The sequence below is a fragment of the Toxorhynchites rutilus genome, chromosome 3 (genome assembly GCF_029784135.1).
Source record: "Toxorhynchites rutilus septentrionalis strain SRP chromosome 3, ASM2978413v1, whole genome shotgun sequence".
Taxonomy (NCBI): domain Eukaryota; kingdom Metazoa; phylum Arthropoda; class Insecta; order Diptera; family Culicidae; genus Toxorhynchites; species Toxorhynchites rutilus.
Genome location: NC_073746.1, coordinates 194,695,106 through 194,712,794, shown reverse-complemented (window position 1 = coordinate 194,712,794; position 17,689 = coordinate 194,695,106). Strand labels below are relative to the sequence as shown.

General features: G+C 39.0%; 1 protein-coding gene across 1 annotated transcript in view; it reads right to left on the bottom strand.

Moving 5' to 3' along the window:
- Positions 1-2,762: 2,762 nt before the first annotated feature.
- The window catches only part of LOC129773787 (uncharacterized), a 48,904-nt gene continuing 33,977 nt past the window's right edge, over positions 2,763-17,689 (bottom strand). The window contains exon 3 of the mRNA XM_055777435.1: positions 2,763-4,164. Coding sequence (XP_055633410.1) covers positions 2,763-4,164 — 1,402 coding nt within the window. The remainder of the gene's footprint in view (positions 4,165-17,689) is intronic.

Below are 17,689 nucleotides of genomic sequence, written 5' to 3'. Positions count from 1 at the left end.
ACTAGAATAGTTACAAGCTGATGAAGTGAGGGAGTTCAAAAAAAAGTTGTGCCATGGCGTACACGAGTCCAGCCTTTCTGGTTATCTGAAACAAAAATAAATCAAACAGATTCTTAATCAATAGAGATGCCGCTATCGCATGAACCTCGTACAAGTCAAGAACATCTTTGTTGAGAAAATGGCGGCCGTTTGAAGAACCAAATTCGGTTTAAAACGATTTTTCTTACGTTTTTTTTTTAAATAGTAAAATTAAGAAAATACAATTTTTTGAGGTTCATGTGATAGAGAGATGCCTGTAGATTGTATCCATATAAATTCGACATGAATCGGTTTAGTAGTCGTGTCGTGAGATATCGTGTACACCAGTTTCACTAAAATGGTTCAAACTCGGTAAATAATAGGATTTTCGATAAGTCCTTTCCAAGGTATATTTTTGAATGCCTAAACTACAGATTTCTGTAAATTGTAATGTATTTGTAAGTAACGTGTATTTAAAAATGATTAGTTACACTTGATAATTACTGATTTTCATGTATATATTTATTGTGTTGAATAATGATAAGAAAAAAAAGTTTTCTCATTTCATCAACCGAAAAGATTTTAAATTGGTAAGTATTATGTATGAATAAGAAAAAAACTAGAGATTTTTAAAGAAATTTTGCTACGGGGGTCTTTGGTATCACTTCTTTCTGGAAAAGGGGTCTCTCGCCCAAAACAGTTTGAGAACCCCTGCTTTATATTTTCCTTCGTTGATCGTATTGTTTTCACATATTTACGTTGGAGAACCTTAACCCTTTTCTTCGTTGGCCGAGGCATTTTGATTGAATGTAATACTTTTTCGTTTATTGTTTTTGAAAGCATAGGCAGCCGTGGCAGTGTTACGAGCTCTGCAATACAATTTTCTTACCCAATGTTAAGGTTCCTAAAACTTACATTATAGACCCATTAAACGTAAAAATCATAATTGTATAGATATCAACACAATTTTATTCTATTGATTTTCATGACATGAAACGCTATGACCTAGCAATAACATTTAATTGAGTGATTTTTATAGCCATTTCGATGATGTTGTCTGGCATCAGTGTCGAAAAAATAACGATGCTTTCACCAATACAAACAAAACCATTGCCGAAGATTGAAAAAATAAAAAGTTATCTTTCAGAGCACTAGCTCGAGTTTTCCGACGTTTTTCACTATACAGTGCGACAGCAGATGAAAATTTAATATCTTGTGAGTAATCGATTAAAGTTTGGTTGATAGTACTTGATGGGAAGTGTGCGAAAACGATAATTTTCTTCACACTGTTTTGCAAAATTATAGATATTCGGGCGAGGGGTGAGGGAGGGAGATGAAAGAAATGAGCGCCATTGTGGCTAGCTTCCACCTTCACCTTAAAGCATGATTATTTCACCATGATAATGGATCCATGATCATTTTCGCCACCCAATAAAAGCACACGAAGCTTAAGGCCGTTAACGCGAATGTGCTCTCCAAAATTAGAATCCGAATTGGATTCCAATTCCAATGCTACGTCAATAAAAGCAGCGCGTTTTTTATCTTCATAGCTTTTATTTTTAGATTATCGGTTGTCGGTCGGTTTAGTGAAACATATCAGTGCGAACCCAACAGTTTTCGGGTTGGAACTCGTTCGAACCTAGGTGAGAACTAAACAAAAATGAACTCGCTCATGGATTTTTTGTAATTTCAATAGTTTACTTTTGAAGTTCATATTGAAACAAGGTAGACCCGTGCAAATAGAACCCACTCCCCAAACCCCGACAATTGGAATCATCGTTGATCCGGAGCAGGATAATTAACGCTTGAGAAAGAATGGATTCCTCCTCGGAATTACACAGCGAAAATAAGACCCCCTTCCCATCAATTCCACCTTCCCAATAACCACGATCGGTTTCAGCATTCGTGAACAAATAATTTTATAATGCTGCTTTTATAAATGTGATTTCTTCGATATGTAATATAATATTCACTTCGATCATATCCACTACATCGTACCATATCAAATCCATAGTCAATCCAAGTACAGTAGTACCCGCTGCTGGCATCTAATTTGCTATGCCAATTTCCTCTGGCTGCATGGTTTTGAAGTCTGTGTTGAGGAAACATTCCGATTTGCAGAAGCGCAAGCGAGTACAAAAGTACCCGCAGCTCGCATCTATTTTGCAATGCCGATATCCCCAAGCTTCATGGGTTTGAAGTCTGTTTTAGGGAAATATTCCGATTTCCAGAAACGCAAGCGAATACAAAAATACCCACTGCTTACCTATATTTTGCAATACCGATTTCCCCTGGCTCCATGGTTTTGAAGTGTGTGTTAGGGAAACATCCATCGATTCCATCGATCGTACCTCAATCGTTACGCAATTATAACTGAGTGGATTTCCGAGCGGCACTCGATTGGTGTGATTTCAATAGCCCGTTTTGAAAGCAATTTTAGGGCTATTGAAACTTTTTGGATCAAAAAGTAACAATCATATAACGCGTAGACATTTTATCTTTCGAATGAAGTGTTTATCTTACTATTTCGTTCAGTTGTTTAGGAGCTATTAACGCTTAAAATCTCGTTCTCTGGCGTAACGCTTTCGTTTTCGAAAGTTTGAACTCACACCCCAGTATAGAAATGAAAGACGTAGTTCTACGTCAATATAAATAATGTTGGTGGAAAGCAATTGATATTTTAATTTAAAATTATTCTCAATAAATAGTTTATTTTCAATCAAATAATACCAAATTAAATCATACTATACATGAAGTTGTTCGTTTCTCAGATGATCAATGAACTTGAAAGATCCACGATTAACACTGGGTGATGTTTTTTTATGGTTTTCTTGTAGTGCTATCCGATATGAAGATTTCGACATTGTCGATTTACGATTGATATTAGGCAAAGATTTTTCTTTTTCTTCTTCAAGAACATGCAAGTCAGTGGCAGTTGAAATATAGTTTGTATGTTTTTTGTTTTCATACAATGGATCTTCAATTCTAATATTCTTTGAAATATTTTGCAAATTCAATTTAGAACGAGATTTTTTCTGTTCTTTGCTTGATCGATGACAAGTGACATTGCTCTGTTGACACCCATGCGTTTTCTTGTCAGGAATATTTATAGTAGCTACCGATTCAACTAGATTCTGCCTTCGAAGGACCCTCAATGGGTCTGCTGTTGCTTCGTTAGAAATATGGTCTTTTAACTTAGTATGATTATTATTGTTGTATACCGCAAAATATGTCTGATTTATAATTATATTTTCATCTGAAATATTTTGTGGTGTTTGGTATAAATATTTTCGTAATGATTTCCTACCTTGACAAAATGAAATACAATTTCCATCAGTATTTGTATTAGTTACTGACATAGAGGGATTTATAACAAATAATTCAGGTGTTATGGATCTACTTGATTTAATGATAGACTCTTGCTTTGTAGAGCTGTATGTATTATCAGTTTTATTATTTGTCATAATGGCTATTGCAGTTATATTTTTCTGCGGTTTTCGAATCGGTGGCTGTATTTTATCAGAGGTATGTTTAGTATTATCGAATAATGTATGTATAGTGGCCTCGACTTTTTGTTCTTCTCGTTTCTCGAGATCACGTATTACTGCATTTTCGAAATGTTTATATCCTGATATACCTAAATCTATCATTAATGCATCATACCTGTATTTGGGAAAATACGTGTTTTGCACGTGTGCAAATTTAGGACTTTTAGACTTCTGTTGTATGTGAAACATTTTATTATATTCATCTGAATATTTATCTTCCAAATAGTTTGATGCTTTTAAATTAACATTTGGTATAATTCGTGGGAAATATTGTTTGTGTTTGTGATTCTGCGGAAAACTGGCAACCGCTTGCAGTTTATGAAAAAATCTATTTTTTGTCGGTAAACTTACATTATTTAAAAGCGCACTATTGTAATGAGCTACACCTGCATTCTTACTATTTGTAATCTCGTATTTACCCTTATTAATTCCAAGCTTCAAATCAAGATTAAACATTTTGATCGTATCCTCAGTATTTTTAGATATTTGTGGTAGTAATTTTGACGTAGTATATTGTCCACACCATGAACTATGAGTATTTGTCGTATTGAGGCATCTTTTGAGCGGAAGCATTTCGAACGTCCTCTCATTTGGGAACCTGTAAAGATAGAAATATATTCAATGTACTAATATGTTTATAATGCGACCATCCATGTATGGATATATCGAATGAGTTCAACTCTAGTTTTGACAGTTTTTTGACGTGGGACTACGTCTAACCGGAATATATGGAGGGTAAAATGAAAACCTAAACACAGAACATGCAGGAAAAAATGAAAGATTTCGAATGCTTATAGCTCGAACATTTCGTACTGGATAGGAGAGATGTTTGCATCACTTGATAGGGAATATTTCTACGCATCTATCGCAACTAACAAAATGTTGTTTTGACGTAGGATTACGTCTTTCGGGAACATATTGGGGTACAAATTGAAAATCGAAAATCGAGCGCACCGTGAAAATTGTCCAATTTCAAATGCTTATTGCTCAGTCATTTCATGATGGATTAATGAGATTTTTGCGTCAATCAATTTCGGCACTCCATAACAATTTTTTACGTTGAAGAAAATAGTATATGTCATGAAACTAACTATCGAACAATTGAAAAATCTCAACCCTTATCCTAACGGAAATACCTACTTCTGATTGGTCGAAATCTACGACACATGCGGCGAGTCCCTAACAGAGACATCAAAACCAAGCTACCTGGGGGAAATCGACATTGCAGATACATGAAAGTAGGGGGAGCTTTTTTTCCCACTGACATGTATTCCTTAACAGACATTTCAAATCCAAGGTGTCTGAGGGTAATCAGCATGTAAATACCCTCGTGGCCGATAGTTTAACTAACGACGCGCACAAATGGATAGTGCTCATTGTAACTAGTGTGGGCATTCTGATTGCATACGTGCTGGCGAATAAGTTGGGAGCGATGAACGAGTGTTTTTATTTTGTTATTTTCGTTCCAATAAGAATCTTTCGATGGGTTGATTGAAGAATGATTATGCTTGACAGAATTAAATAAAATTTTAATTTGGAATTTTTATGTTGGTTGCTTCGTGAAATTTCATATCAATGACCGATCATGTATTGTAAAATTTTTAGCACAACTGTAAGAGTAAAATTGTATATGGTAGCTATTGTGTTAAAATGACTTGAAATATGAAACGATTTTTTTTCTCCCAAGGAAAGTTCATGCGACGAGCAAAATTGGAAAAATGAAGGAATATTCGAAAAAGTGATTTCACATATGCTCTACATATCGTATTGGGTGCTGTTAGCCTAATTGAAATTTGTATTGAGGCAAATAGCATCGTGTTCCGTTGGGTTTAAAGCGAAAAGAAAATGGGTTGTATAAACACTCAGAAAATAAAAATATAAATGAAATTACCTTTTCCATTTCAAATATATTTTCTCTATACTAAAGTAACACTTCATTTCTGGTGAGAAAACTTGTGTTCGATAATGATAATTATCTTATATTACATTGATGAGCTTTTGACGTAGGACTACGTCTAACCGGAAGATATAGGGGGTGAAATGGAAATCTAGGCACTGAACAAGTAGGAAAAAATGCAAGATTTGGAACGCTTATAACTCGAGCATTTCTCAATAGATCGCAAAGGTTTTTGCATCAATTGATAGGAAATATATCTACGCATCTATCATAACGAATAACATTTCATTTTTCTTGAGATAAATAATTGAATAATTGTGAAATATCAACCATTGTCCAAATACACTATGTGCCCATTTTTGATTGGTCCATTTTGTGCTCCTCAAATCGTACCGACCAAAACGGGCAACCAGAGCAGCAGCGAAATAGAATGAAGCACGATTGGAAAGGAAAAAGAAAAAAATGAGGGAAACATTGGTCGCAGTCTCACACATGCGTAATTCTCGAGCCAGCCAGTCAGCTTCAAAATCCCCTCTCCGCTGCCGTAACGATCATTCTCATCCGAACCGTACACCACATCGTTTCGCATCACCTCACATCAACAAACCAACACAAGCAGCCATGGTTGGATATGGCAAAGGAGGAAAAGTGAAGGGAAAGGCAAAATCCCGCTCGAACCTTGATCTGGAGTTCCCGCTCGTGTTGATCTGGAGTTCCCCGCAAGGGTAGCTAGGCCGAGCGCGTTAGTACCAGTGTACCAGTCCACCTAGCCGGCGTTATATAGCTTCGGCCGCCGAAGTGATCGAGTTAGCTGGCAAAGCTGTTCGCGACGATAAGAAAACCTGCATTCGGAACAGAACACATTCGGTTCGGTGAACATCAAGACAACAGGCAGTTGCAGCGAGTGGCGAGTGGCAAACGCAATCGCAAAACGGCATCAGGTAACAGAAGAAAAAAGTTTGTTCTTTATACAAACTGCTTTGGCGGCAAATCCAGAACAAGGCGGCATCGAGGGCGTTCGAAATGGTTTTTTTCAAAACCACGAGTACTAAGTTTTCTAAATTGGAACCATTCCATAAAACAAGGCGCTTTTCAGAGCCATTAAACCTTCCAAAAAAGAGTTTAGGAAATAAAGTTCAATGCTTTCTAAAACATTATCCAAAATAATAATAAAACACAAATTGATGTTTTCATAATTTGTTTGCCAGGATCTGATGAGTATGTGAATTTGGCAGTTGTTCTGAGCTTATTGATAGTTGGGGACTTTCCTGATTATTCAATTTTCACCAATTCTTAAATTGTTTCGAGATTGAAAGTACAGTAATCTACAATTAGTTCGACATTTAGCTAATTGGACGGACATGTAATGTGACTTATTTAGTTGGACATTTTTGTAAACATAGAGATCCAAATTATGATCCCACATTGAAAGTCGACACTGTACCACTGTCATCGCAAATGTTCAATTACAGGTTAAAATTACCTCCAATCCGACACTGAGTAGTGGTAATGCGACGTGTCATTGAATGTAATTTACTGTAAAATATGTCACAAGCTGGATGGGAAGAAATTTTCCAACTGTGAAAGCTGTGGCGAGTGACAACAAATCGCTAAACAGGAAGGTTTAGCCGAACAAGATGGGGATATCGAGTGATAACAAAACAATAAACTCTTTAGACTTTTTGTGATCCTGAAAAGGACCCTTTTTAGTCTGTATGTGAATCCAACGAGCGAACAAATCGTAATGAATGTATTTTTTTGCCATCGCTCCCTTTTAACGCTCATTCGTTCGTCTCGTTGGACCCGCCCCTTTGGCTGAGTCTGCCGATTTGTCTCTATCCTGTGAGTGTGTACCGCTAGAGTATAAAAGACGGGTGGGTAATGTCGGGGACATAACCGGAGTGACGTAGGACTATACAAAGGGGACAGCTTTTGTTAAATATATATTTTAAATATATTGTTTTATTTTCTTCACCTACGTGAATACCTACCTATCTACCTGAAAAATGGATTAGTTTACTGTTTACTCTTTATGAATATGTTGATGGTTCTGAAAAGAACCTTTGGTGTTGTGTTTTTGTTATCACTCGATATTCCCATCTTGTTCGGCTAAACCTTCCTGTTTGGCGATTTGTTGTCACTCGCCACAGCTTTCACAGTTGGAAAATTTCTTCCCATCCAGCTTGTGACATATTTTACAGTAAATTACATTCAATGGCACGTCGCATTACCACCACTCAGTATCGGATTGGAGGTAATTTTAACCTGTAATTGAACATTTGCGATGACAGTGGTACAGTGTCGACTTTCAATGTGGGGTCATAATTTGGATCTCTATGTTTACAAAAATGTCCAACTAAATAAGTCGCATTACATGTCCGTCCAATTAGCTAAATGTCGAACTAATTGTAGATTACTGTACTTTAAATCTGGAAACAATTTAAGAATTGGTGAAAATTGAATAATCAGGAAAGTCCCCAACTATCAATAAGCTCAGAACAACTGCCAAATTCACATACTCATCAAATCCTGGCAAACAAATTATGAAAACATCAATTTGTGTTTTATTATTATTTTGGATAATGTTTTAGAAAGCATTGAACTTTATTTCCTAAACTCTTTTTTGGAAGGTTTAATGGCTCTGAAAAGCGCCTTGTTTTATGGAATGGTTCCAATTTAGAAAACTTAGTACTCGTGGTTTTGAAAAAAACCATTTCGAACGCCCTCGATGCCGCCTTGTTCTGGATTTGCCACCAAAGCAGTTTGTATAAACAAACTTTTTTCTTCTGCTACCTGATGCCGTTTTGCGATTGCGTTTGCCACTCGCCATTCGCTGCAACTGCCTGTTGTCTTGATGTCCACCGAACCGAATGTGTTATGTTCCGAATGCAGGTTTTCTTATCGTCGCGAGCAGCTTTGCCAGCTAACTCGATCACTCCGGCGGCCGAAACTATATAACGCCGGCTAGATGGACTGGTACACAAGTACTAACGCGCTCGACCTAGCTACCTTTTCCGGTGCAATTGGCGGATACACCTACGGGAAATTGCAGACCACCACGGTTCGAGCGGGATTTTGCCTTTCCCTTCTCTTTTCCTCCTTTGTTGAGTACACGATGCCGATGCCGTACAACCACACGGGTTTACGGTTTAAAGGAAAATAAGATATTTTTTTGGGGTCCGCGTGTTTTATACTCTAGCGGTACACACTCACAGGATAGAGACAAATCGGCAGACTCAGCCAAAGGGGCGGGTCCAACGAGACGAACGAATGAGCGTTAAAAGGGAGCGATGGCAAAAAAATACATTCATTACGATTTGTTCGCTCGTTGGATTCACATACAGACTAAAAAGGGTCCTTTTCAGGATCACAAAAAGTCTAAAGAGTTTATTGTTTTGTTATCACTCGATATCCCCATCTTGTTCGGCTAAACCTTCCTGTTTAGCGATTTGTTGTCACTCGCCACAGCTTTCACAGTTGGAAAATTTCTTCCCATCCAGCTTGTGACATATTTTACAGTAAATTACATTCAATGGCACGTCGCATTACCACCACTCAGTGCCGGATTGGAGGTAATTTTAACCTGTAATTGAACATTTGCGATGACAGTGGTACAGTGTCGACTTTCAATGTGGGGTCATAATTTGGATCTCTATGTTTACAAAAATGTCCAACTAAATAAGTCGCATTACATGTCCGTCCAATTAGCTAAATGTCGAACTAATTGTAGATTACTGTACTTTAAATCTGGAAACAATTTAAGAATTGGTGAAAATTGAATAATCAGGAAAGTCCCCAACTATCAATAAGCTCAGAACAACTGCCAAATTCACATACTCATCAAATCCTAGCAAACAAATTATGAAAACATCAATTTGTGTTTTATTATTATTTTGGATAATGTTTTAGAAAGCATTGAACTTTATTTCCTAAACTCTTTTTTGGAAGGTTTAATGGCTCTGAAAAGCGCCTTGTTTTATGGAATGGTTCCAATTTAGAAAACTTAGTACTCGTGGTTTTGAAAAAAACCATTTCGAACGCCCTCGATGCCGCCTTGTTCTGGATTTGCCACCAAAGCAGTTTGTATAAACAAACTTTTTTCTTCTGCTACCTGATGCCGTTTTGCGATTGCGTTTGCCACTCGCCATTCGCTGCAACTGCCTGTTGTCTTGATGTCCACCGAACCGAATGTGTTATGTTCCGAATGCAGGTTTTCTAATCGTCGCGAGCAGCTTTGCCAGCTAACTCGATCACTCCGGCGGCCGAAACTATATAACGCCGGCTAGATGGACTGGTACACAAGTACTAACGCGCTCGACCTAGCTACCTTTTCCGGTGCAATTGGCGGATACACCTACGGGAAATTGCAGACCACCACGGTTCGAGCGGGATTTTGCCTTTCCCTTCTCTTTTCCTCCTTTGTTGAGTACACGATGCCGATGCCGTACAACCACACGGGTTTACGGTTTAAAGGAAAATAAGATATTTTTTTGGGGTCCGCGTGTTTTATACTCTAGCGGTACACACTCACAGGATAGAGACAAATCGGCAGACTCAGCCAAAGGGGCGGGTCCAACGAGACGAACGAATGAGCGTTAAAAGGGAGCGATGGCAAAAAAATACATTCATTACGATTTGTTCGCTCGTTGGATTCACATACAGACTAAAAAGGGTCCTTTTCAGGATCACAAAAAGTCTAAAGAGTTTATTGTTTTGTTATCACTCGATATCCCCATCTTGTTCGGCTAAACCTTCCTGTTTAGCGATTTGTTGTCACTCGCCACAGCTTTCACAGTTGGAAAATTTCTTCCCATCCAGCTTGTGACATATTTTACAGTAAATTACATTCAATGGCACGTCGCATTACCACCACTCAGTGCCGGATTGGAGGTAATTTTAACCTGTAATTGAACATTTGCGATGACAGTGGTACAGTGTCGACTTTCAATGTGGGGTCATAATTTGGATCTCTATGTTTACAAAAATGTCCAACTAAATAAGTCGCATTACATGTCCGTCCAATTAGCTAAATGTCGAACTAATTGTAGATTACTGTACTTTAAATCTGGAAACAATTTAAGAATTGGTGAAAATTGAATAATCAGGAAAGTCCCCAACTATCAATAAGCTCAGAACAACTGCCAAATTCACATACTCATCAAATCCTAGCAAACAAATTATGAAAACATCAATTTGTGTTTTATTATTATTTTGGATAATGTTTTAGAAAGCATTGAACTTTATTTCCTAAACTCTTTTTTGGAAGGTTTAATGGCTCTGAAAAGCGCCTTGTTTTATGGAATGGTTCCAATTTAGAAAACTTAGTACTCGTGGTTTTGAAAAAAACCATTTCGAACGCCCTCGATGCCGCCTTGTTCTGGATTTGCCACCAAAGCAGTTTGTATAAACAAACTTTTTTCTTCTGCTACCTGATGCCGTTTTGCGATTGCGTTTGCCACTCGCCATTCGCTGCAACTGCCTGTTGTCTTGATGTCCACCGAACCGAATGTGTTATGTTCCGAATGCAGGTTTTCTAATCGTCGCGAGCAGCTTTGCCAGCTAACTCGATCACTCCGGCGGCCGAAACTATATAACGCCGGCTAGATGGACTGGTACACAAGTACTAACGCGCTCGACCTAGCTACCTTTTCCGGTGCAATTGGCGGATACACCTACGGGAAATTGCAGACCACCACGGTTCGAGCGGGATTTTGCCTTTCCCTTCTCTTTTCCTCCTTTGTTGAGTACACGATGCCGATGCCGTACAACCACACGGGTTTACGGTTTAAAGGAAAATAAGATATTTTTTTGGGGTCCGCGTGTTTTATACTCTAGCGGTACACACTCACAGGATAGAGACAAATCGGCAGACTCAGCCAAAGGGGCGGGTCCAACGAGACGAACGAATGAGCGTTAAAAGGGAGCGATGGCAAAAAAATACATTCATTACGATTTGTTCGCTCGTTGGATTCACATACAGACTAAAAAGGGTCCTTTTCAGGATCACAAAAAGTCTAAAGAGTTTATTGTTTTGTTATCACTCGATATCCCCATCTTGTTCGGCTAAACCTTCCTGTTTAGCGATTTGTTGTCACTCGCCACAGCTTTCACAGTTGGAAAATTTCTTCCCATCCAGCTTGTGACATATTTTACAGTAAATTACATTCAATGACACGTCGCATTACCACTACTCAGTGTCGGATTGGAGGTAATTTTAACCTGTAATTGAACATTTGCGATGACAGTGGTACAGTGTCGACTTTCAATGTGGGATCATAATTTGGATCTCTATGTTTACAAAAATGTCCAACTAAATAAGTCACATTACATGTCCGTCCAATTAGCTAAATGTCGAACTAATTGTAGATTACTGTACTTTCAATCTCGAAACAATTTAAGAATTGGTGAAAATTGAATAATCAGGAAAGTCCCCAACTATCAATAAGCTCAGAACAACTGCCAAATTCACATACTCATCAGATCCTGGCAAACAAATTATGAAAACATCAATTTGTGTTTTATTATTATTTTGGATAATGTTTTAGAAAGCATTGAACTTTATTTCCTAAACTCTTTTTTGGAAGGTTTAATGGCTCTGAAAAGCGCCTTGTTTTATGGAATGGTTCCAATTTAGAAAACTTAGTACTCGTGGTTTTGAAAAAAACCATTTCGAACGCCCTCGATGCCGCCTTGTTCTGGATTTGCCGCCAAAGCAGTTTGTATAAAGAACAAACTTTTTTCTTCTGTTACCTGATGCCGTTTTGCGATTGCGTTTGCCACTCGCCACTCGCTGCAACTGCCTGTTGTCTTGATGTTCACCGAACCGAATGTGTTCTGTTCCGAATGCAGGTTTTCTTATCGTCGCGAACAGCTTTGCCAGCTAACTCGATCACTTCGGCGGCCGAAGCTATATAACGCCGGCTAGGTGGACTGGTACACTGGTACTAACGCGCTCGGCCTAGCTACCCTTGCGGGGAACTCCAGATCAACACGAGCGGGAACTCCAGATCAAGGTTCGAGCGGGATTTTGCCTTTCCCTTCACTTTTCCTCCTTTGCCATATCCAACCATGGCTGCTTGTGTTGGTTTGTTGATGTGAGGTGATGCGAAACGATGTGGTGTACGGTTCGGATGAGAATGATCGTTACGGCAGCGGAGAGGGGATTTTGAAGCTGACTGGCTGGCTCGAGAATTACGCATGTGTGAGACTGCGACCAATGTTTCCCTCATTTTTTTCTTTTTCCTTTCCAATCGTGCTTCATTCTATTTCGCTGCTGCTCTGGTTGCCCGTTTTGGTCGGTACGATTTGAGGAGCACAAAATGGACCAATCAAAAATGGGCACATAGTGTATTTGGACAATGGTTGATATTTCACAATTATTCAATTATTTATCTCAAGAAAAATGAAATGTTATTCGTTATGATAGATGCGTAGATATATTTCCTATCAATTGATGCAAAAACCTTTGCGATCTATTGAGAAATGCTCGAGTTATAAGCGTTCCAAATCTTGCATTTTTTCCTACTTGTTCAGTGCCTAGATTTCCATTTCACCCCCTATATCTTCCGGTTAGACGTAGTCCTACGTCAAAACACGCGGACCCCAAAAAAATATCTTATTTTCCTTTAAACCGTAAACCCGTGTGGTTGTACGGCATCGGCATCGTGTACTCAACAAAGGAGGAAAAGAGAAGGGAAAGGCAAAATCCCGCTCGAACCGTGGTGGTCTGCAATTTCCCGTAGGTGTATCCGCCAATTGCACCGGAAAAGGTAGCTAGGTCGAGCGCGTTAGTACTTGTGTACCAGTCCATCTAGCCGGCGTTATATAGTTTCGGCCGCCGGAGTGATCGAGTTAGCTGGCAAAGCTGCTCGCGACGATTAGAAAACCTGCATTCGGAACATAACACATTCGGTTCGGTGGACATCAAGACAACAGGCAGTTGCAGCGAATGGCGAGTGGCAAACGCAATCGCAAAACGGCATCAGGTAGCAGAAGAAAAAAGTTTGTTTATACAAACTGCTTTGGTGGCAAATCCAGAACAAGGCGGCATCGAGGGCGTTCGAAATGGTTTTTTTCAAAACCACGAGTACTAAGTTTTCTAAATTGGAACCATTCCATAAAACAAGGCGCTTTTCAGAGCCATTAAACCTTCCAAAAAAGAGTTTAGGAAATAAAGTTCAATGCTTTCTAAAACATTATCCAAAATAATAATAAAACACAAATTGATGTTTTCATAATTTGTTTGCTAGGATTTGATGAGTATGTGAATTTGGCAGTTGTTCTGAGCTTATTGATAGTTGGGGACTTTCCTGATTATTCAATTTTCACCAATTCTTAAATTGTTTCCAGATTTAAAGTACAGTAATCTACAATTAGTTCGACATTTAGCTAATTGGACGGACATGTAATGCGACTTATTTAGTTGGACATTTTTGTAAACATAGAGATCCAAATTATGACCCCACATTGAAAGTCGACACTGTACCACTGTCATCGCAAATGTTCAATTACAGGTTAAAATTACCTCCAATCCGGCACTGAGTGGTGGTAATGCGACGTGCCATTGAATGTAATTTACTGTAAAATATGTCACAAGCTGGATGGGAAGAAATTTTCCAACTGTGAAAGCTGTGGCGAGTGACAACAAATCGCTAAACAGGAAGGTTTAGCCGAACAAGATGGGGATATCGAGTGATAACAAAACAATAAACTCTTTAGACTTTTTGTGATCCTGAAAAGGACCCTTTTTAGTCTGTATGTGAATCCAACGAGCGAACAAATCGTAATGAATGTATTTTTTTGCCATCGCTCCCTTTTAACGCTCATTCGTTCGTCTCGTTGGACCCGCCCCTTTGGCTGAGTCTGCCGATTTGTCTCTATCCTGTGAGTGTGTACCGCTAGAGTATAAAACACGCGGACCCCAAAAAAATATCTTATTTTCCTTTAAACCGTAAACCCGTGTGGTTGTACGGCATCGGCATCGTGTACTCAACAAAGGAGGAAAAGAGAAGGGAAAGGCAAAATCCCGCTCGAACCGTGGTGGTCTGCAATTTCCCGTAGGTGTATCCGCCAATTGCACCGGAAAAGGTAGCTAGGTCGAGCGCGTTAGTACTTGTGTACCAGTCCATCTAGCCGGCGTTATATAGTTTCGGCCGCCGGAGTGATCGAGTTAGCTGGCAAAGCTGCTCGCGACGATTAGAAAACCTGCATTCGGAACATAACACATTCGGTTCGGTGGACATCAAGACAACAGGCAGTTGCAGCGAATGGCGAGTGGCAAACGCAATCGCAAAACGGCATCAGGTAGCAGAAGAAAAAAGTTTGTTTATACAAACTGCTTTGGTGGCAAATCCAGAACAAGGCGGCATCGAGGGCGTTCGAAATGGTTTTTTTCAAAACCACGAGTACTAAGTTTTCTAAATTGGAACCATTCCATAAAACAAGGCGCTTTTCAGAGCCATTAAACCTTCCAAAAAAGAGTTTAGGAAATAAAGTTCAATGCTTTCTAAAACATTATCCAAAATAATAATAAAACACAAATTGATGTTTTCATAATTTGTTTGCTAGGATTTGATGAGTATGTGAATTTGGCAGTTGTTCTGAGCTTATTGATAGTTGGGGACTTTCCTGATTATTCAATTTTCACCAATTCTTAAATTGTTTCCAGATTTAAAGTACAGTAATCTACAATTAGTTCGACATTTAGCTAATTGGACGGACATGTAATGCGACTTATTTAGTTGGACATTTTTGTAAACATAGAGATCCAAATTATGACCCCACATTGAAAGTCGACACTGTACCACTGTCATCGCAAATGTTCAATTACAGGTTAAAATTACCTCCAATCCGGCACTGAGTGGTGGTAATGCGACGTGCCATTGAATGTAATTTACTGTAAAATATGTCACAAGCTGGATGGGAAGAAATTTTCCAACTGTGAAAGCTGTGGCGAGTGACAACAAATCGCTAAACAGGAAGGTTTAGCCGAACAAGATGGGGATATCGAGTGATAACAAAACAATAAACTCTTTAGACTTTTTGTGATCCTGAAAAGGACCCTTTTTAGTCTGTATGTGAATCCAACGAGCGAACAAATCGTAATGAATGTATTTTTTTGCCATCGCTCCCTTTTAACGCTCATTCGTTCGTCTCGTTGGACCCGCCCCTTTGGCTGAGTCTGCCGATTTGTCTCTATCCTGTGAGTGTGTACCGCTAGAGTATAAAACACGCGGACCCCAAAAAAATATCTTATTTTCCTTTAAACCGTAAACCCGTGTGGTTGTACGGCATCGGCATCGTGTACTCAACAAAGGAGGAAAAGAGAAGGGAAAGGCAAAATCCCGCTCGAACCGTGGTGGTCTGCAATTTCCCGTAGGTGTATCCGCCAATTGCACCGGAAAAGGTAGCTAGGTCGAGCGCGTTAGTACTTGTGTACCAGTCCATCTAGCCGGCGTTATATAGTTTCGGCCGCCGGAGTGATCGAGTTAGCTGGCAAAGCTGCTCGCGACGATAAGAAAACCTGCATTCGGAACATAACACATTCGGTTCGGTGGACATCAAGACAACAGGCAGTTGCAGCGAATGGCGAGTGGCAAACGCAATCGCAAAACGGCATCAGGTAGCAGAAGAAAAAAGTTTGTTTATACAAACTGCTTTGGTGGCAAATCCAGAACAAGGCGGCATCGAGGGCGTTCGAAATGGTTTTTTTCAAAACCACGAGTACTAAGTTTTCTAAATTGGAACCATTCCATAAAACAAGGCGCTTTTCAGAGCCATTAAACCTTCCAAAAAAGAGTTTAGGAAATAAAGTTCAATGCTTTCTAAAACATTATCCAAAATAATAATAAAACACAAATTGATGTTTTCATAATTTGTTTGCCAGGATTTGATGAGTATGTGAATTTGGCAGTTGTTCTGAGCTTATTGATAGTTGGGGACTTTCCTGATTATTCAATTTTCACCAATTCTTAAATTGTTTCCAGATTTAAAGTACAGTAATCTACAATTAGTTCGACATTTAGCTAATTGGACGGACATGTAATGCGACTTATTTAGTTGGACATTTTTGTAAACATAGAGATCCAAATTATGACCCCACATTGAAAGTCGACACTGTACCACTGTCATCGCAAATGTTCAATTACAGGTTAAAATTACCTCCAATCCGATACTGAGTGGTGGTAATGCGACGTGCCATTGAATGTAATTTACTGTAAAATATGTCACAAGCTGGATGGGAAGAAATTTTCCAACTGTGAAAGCTGTGGCGAGTGACAACAAATCGCCAAACAGGAAGGTTTAGCCGAACAAGATGGGAATATCGAGTGATAACAAAAACACAACACCAAAGGTTCTTTTCAGAACCATCAACATATTCATAAAGAGTAAACAGTAAACTAATCCATTTTTCAGGTAGATAGGTAGGTATTCACGTAGGTGAAGAAAATAAAACAATATATTTAAAATATATATTTAACAAAAGCTGTCCCCTTTGTATAGTCCTACGTCACTCCGGTTATGTCCCCGACATTACCCACCCGTCTTTTTTTTTTTCTTAATTCCATCTATACATAACATAGGAGCCATCTCGTCCAGGACCACAGAGGGCGGCTTTAGTTCGTGATACGCACCATCTAATGTATAATCACCATATTTCTAGCATTATCACTCGGTTATGGACACTGGTGGAGTGAACAAACAATACCTTACAACCAGATAAAACGGACCCAAATCATTATCGAAGAGTTTAACAATGTAATTCTTCAAACATATCAAAAATCAGCATGCAGCAGATAGCCTAACGGAATCCTACGTCAACTATGCGGTCGTGTTTTGGACACAACCCTCCTGTGACTTTTTCATTAGATAAATAATTGAATAACTGTAAAATATTAGGCGTTATCTAAACGCCCTAACTGCATCGTTTTGATTGGCCCGATTTACGGTTTCCCTAACACAGCCATCAAAACCAAGCAGCCTTGGGGAAATCGGCATTGCAAATACATGAAAGTAGGAGGACTTTTGTTCTCATCGAAAAATGTTCCCTAACACAGACTTTAAAACCAAGCAGCGAAATCGGCATTGCAAACACACGAAAGAGCCTAGAGGCGAGTGAACTGAAAAGTTTAAACCCTCTTAAAGCCAAAAAGAAGAAGAAGAACACACGAAAGTAGGGGGAGCTTTTGTTCCCACCGAAATGTGTTCCCTAATAGAGATTTCTAAA